Consider the following 2,812-nt stretch of genomic DNA (forward strand, 5'->3'; position numbering starts at 1 on the left):
AGAAAAATAGAGATTACTGAGCAGAATGTTACTCGAGTTAAAGAAGGTAAGACCAATGCCAGGGCTACAGTGTATAACAGGTCTACGAGTACTGTTACCAATAATAGAAATTCCACTATTGAAATTCTCAAATGTAACATTTACATTCAGCATGTAATTACCAGGGTTGAGACATATGATGGTAGTATTCTTTGGCTCTTGCTGTGCTTCCTCCATAGCACAATCCAGTGATGAATAGCAGGAGTTTGTATCTTGCAGACAATGATTGCTGCTTTCCTGTACCATGTCACCAGAGCTACTGACACAAATGATAGCTGTCATTTTATCATCGTTCATCAGGCAGTGGTTCTCATCAGGAGTAAATTCGTCCATGGCTGAAACCACAAAAATGTGGACGATAAACGACAAGATGGCAGATAAGAATAGCTTCATTCTTTTCTTCCTCGTGCTTCTGACCATTGAATGCTGCTCCTTTATTTTATTAAAAACTGATAGCACACAATATCTATGATACTTGGTAGTACCTTATAAAAAGAGATGATAGCAGTCTAGAGCAGAGCAACACAGTGAAACTAAAAGTGCAGCTACAGATCTTCTAGTTCTAGTTAATAAAAATGCAACCGTAAATAACTCTTTTTATTAGCTCTAAATTAGAAAAACTAAAATTTTAAATAGCCTCAAAAATGGCGTCCACTTCTTCATTTATTTATCTGAAGGATCCTCATTCTAAAGAAAGGAAGAAGTTAGAAACAGACACAGTTGGAAACCTGCAAGTCCAGTCCTTCATGAGTAGAGTTTCTGATGAACTGAACCTACCAGAAGAACAACTGAGTAATTTAAAAAATAATTATGTTATTTAAAAAATATTTTCTCTCAGCTTTAATGTATGGTGGTCGTGTTTTAAAATCTGGAAAGACGTTGGGCCAGTATAAAATTGAAGAAGGAATGACGATATTTTATATGATAAAGAAACCAAGTGAGAGAGAAAATGCTGCATGTCCACGTACATGTACATTTTTATTGTTTTAGAGTCTGTGAATTCTGGAGAGTATGGCGTGAAAAGGGAGGAGTCTCAGCTAAAGAGATTAGCACAGAACCCACGAGTACATCAAATAGTGAGTGTGGTTTTTAAAAATTAATACACATATCAGTCTTTTTGATGCAACTTCTTTTAAGTTGACTATCTTTGGCACATAAAATTTAACTTTATCCTTAATTCAAGTTACTTGTCCTCTCTTTTTCTCTTCTATGTTGTTACTATTTTATTATCCCTATTATTAGTTTCAGCGTATATTGGCAAACCCACTTTTGCTCTCTTCGATTGTTCAAGGAACAGAATTGGAGAATAATCCAGTTGTACAAAGTAAGTGAATGTTCTTAATAAATCTTTCATTAGATATACATAATACAAACACTATATTAAATTCTATTTTTAAAAAATTTTTATTAGACTTTGCCAGTAATCCTATGATACAAGCAGCTGCTTCTGATCCACAAGAATTAACAAGGTAAATATTATCCTCTTATTATCATCATTATTATTATTATTATTATTACTTCAGGATATTGGAAAGCGATGAATCCCAAGCTGAAGGTGCTCGTCAACTATTGGAGCAAATCGGTGCACTCGTTGCCGTGGAGAGAGGGTGTAACCGCGACGACGTTGAAGACGATCAAATTGTGGACATGTTGGAACAAGCAGTTGATGATAACGAAATGGATTTCATGGACATGGGAGGAGAAGAAGAAGAACTGGCCGACGCACAAGAGCAAGTGAGCTTAGCATGATACATGTACGTGTAAATCTAGTGAGCATGCATGTCTGTACATGTATACTCTGATTACTATTTTTCTCTCTCTCTCTCTTCCTTTCTTCTCTTTTCAGATGTATCATTATTCTCAAGCTATTTTAGCTCATCAGAACAGCAACCAACCACAAGGTCAGAGTATGGAGACAAATCCAGAGGCTACACCCAATCCTCCTCCACCTCCTTATCCTGGACCAAGTACATTAATAGTTTCATTATGTTTACTGTAGGGGGTTTCCCACAAAGCATGAGCTTCATGAGCTGACAAGCACTATAGTGCATGGTATTTGGAGCAACTTTAAAAATTCATAAAAAATCCAAATTTGATCGGAATCACCTCAAAGTTGATACACAGTATAAGAACATGTATGTGTATCAGAAAAAATTATAAAAATGGAGAATTCTCTACTAGCCATTTTTGACGAAATTTGGCCTATGACCAAAGGCTATAGCCTTTGGTCGTTGGCCCAATTTTTGAGTAACTTTAAAAATTCATAAAAAATCCAAATTTGATTGGAATCAGCTCAAAGTTGATACACAGCATAAGAACATGTATATTTATCAGAAAAAAATTTTTAAATGGAGAATTCTCTTCTTGTAATTTTTATCTAAATACCCTGTACTTTATAGTACACTGTCTTTGGCCCAACAACTTGACAATCCACCACCAAGAAGAAGTTGTATGAGCATTGTGCCTGTGGGAAATCCTGATCATATGTATAATTATACATAATACATGTATCCTTTTATCTTGCTCATCGTTTTTGTCTTCTGCCCCCTTCCTCCCTCTCCCCCTCCTCTCTCTCTTTATTTCTCCTACAGGTACTACTCCTGCTGGTCAGACAGCACCAGTAGCCAGTAGTCCCGGTATTACACAGAACATGTTAGCTGATGCTCTATCAATAGCTGCTTCACCTACTAGTAGTCTCACATCCTCCTTGCCATCATCACTCAATACTCGATACCTTCAGCCGCCTCCTTCAAGACCAAACCCATCCCAGTCC

General features: G+C 36.6%; 1 protein-coding gene and 1 long non-coding RNA gene across 2 annotated transcripts; one reads left to right on the forward strand and one right to left on the reverse strand.

The window, feature by feature from the left end:
• Positions 1–89: 89 nt before the first annotated feature.
• LOC109591175 (uncharacterized) lies at positions 90–608 on the reverse strand. The gene is made up of 2 exons (XR_002189696.1): positions 525–608; positions 90–471 (listed from the first exon to the last, which is right to left on the reverse strand). It is a non-coding gene; the product is annotated as an uncharacterized LOC109591175 (long non-coding RNA).
• Positions 609–683: 75 nt separating this feature from the next.
• LOC105315691 (uncharacterized) lies at positions 684–2,729 on the forward strand (the record flags this gene model as incomplete). Its single annotated transcript, XM_011410418.1, has 8 exons — positions 684–831; positions 878–976; positions 1,030–1,115; positions 1,282–1,363; positions 1,451–1,508; positions 1,563–1,773; positions 1,886–2,006; positions 2,631–2,729. Coding segments are annotated over exons 1-8 (904 nt in total), but the record flags the coding sequence as incomplete, so codon positions are not given.
• Positions 2,730–2,812: the final 83 nt, after the last annotated feature.

This window comes from Amphimedon queenslandica, unplaced genomic scaffold (genome assembly GCF_000090795.2).
Source record: "Amphimedon queenslandica unplaced genomic scaffold, v1.1 AMPQUscaffold_8788_Cont19272, whole genome shotgun sequence".
Classification (NCBI taxonomy): Eukaryota; Metazoa; Porifera; class Demospongiae; order Haplosclerida; family Niphatidae; genus Amphimedon; species Amphimedon queenslandica.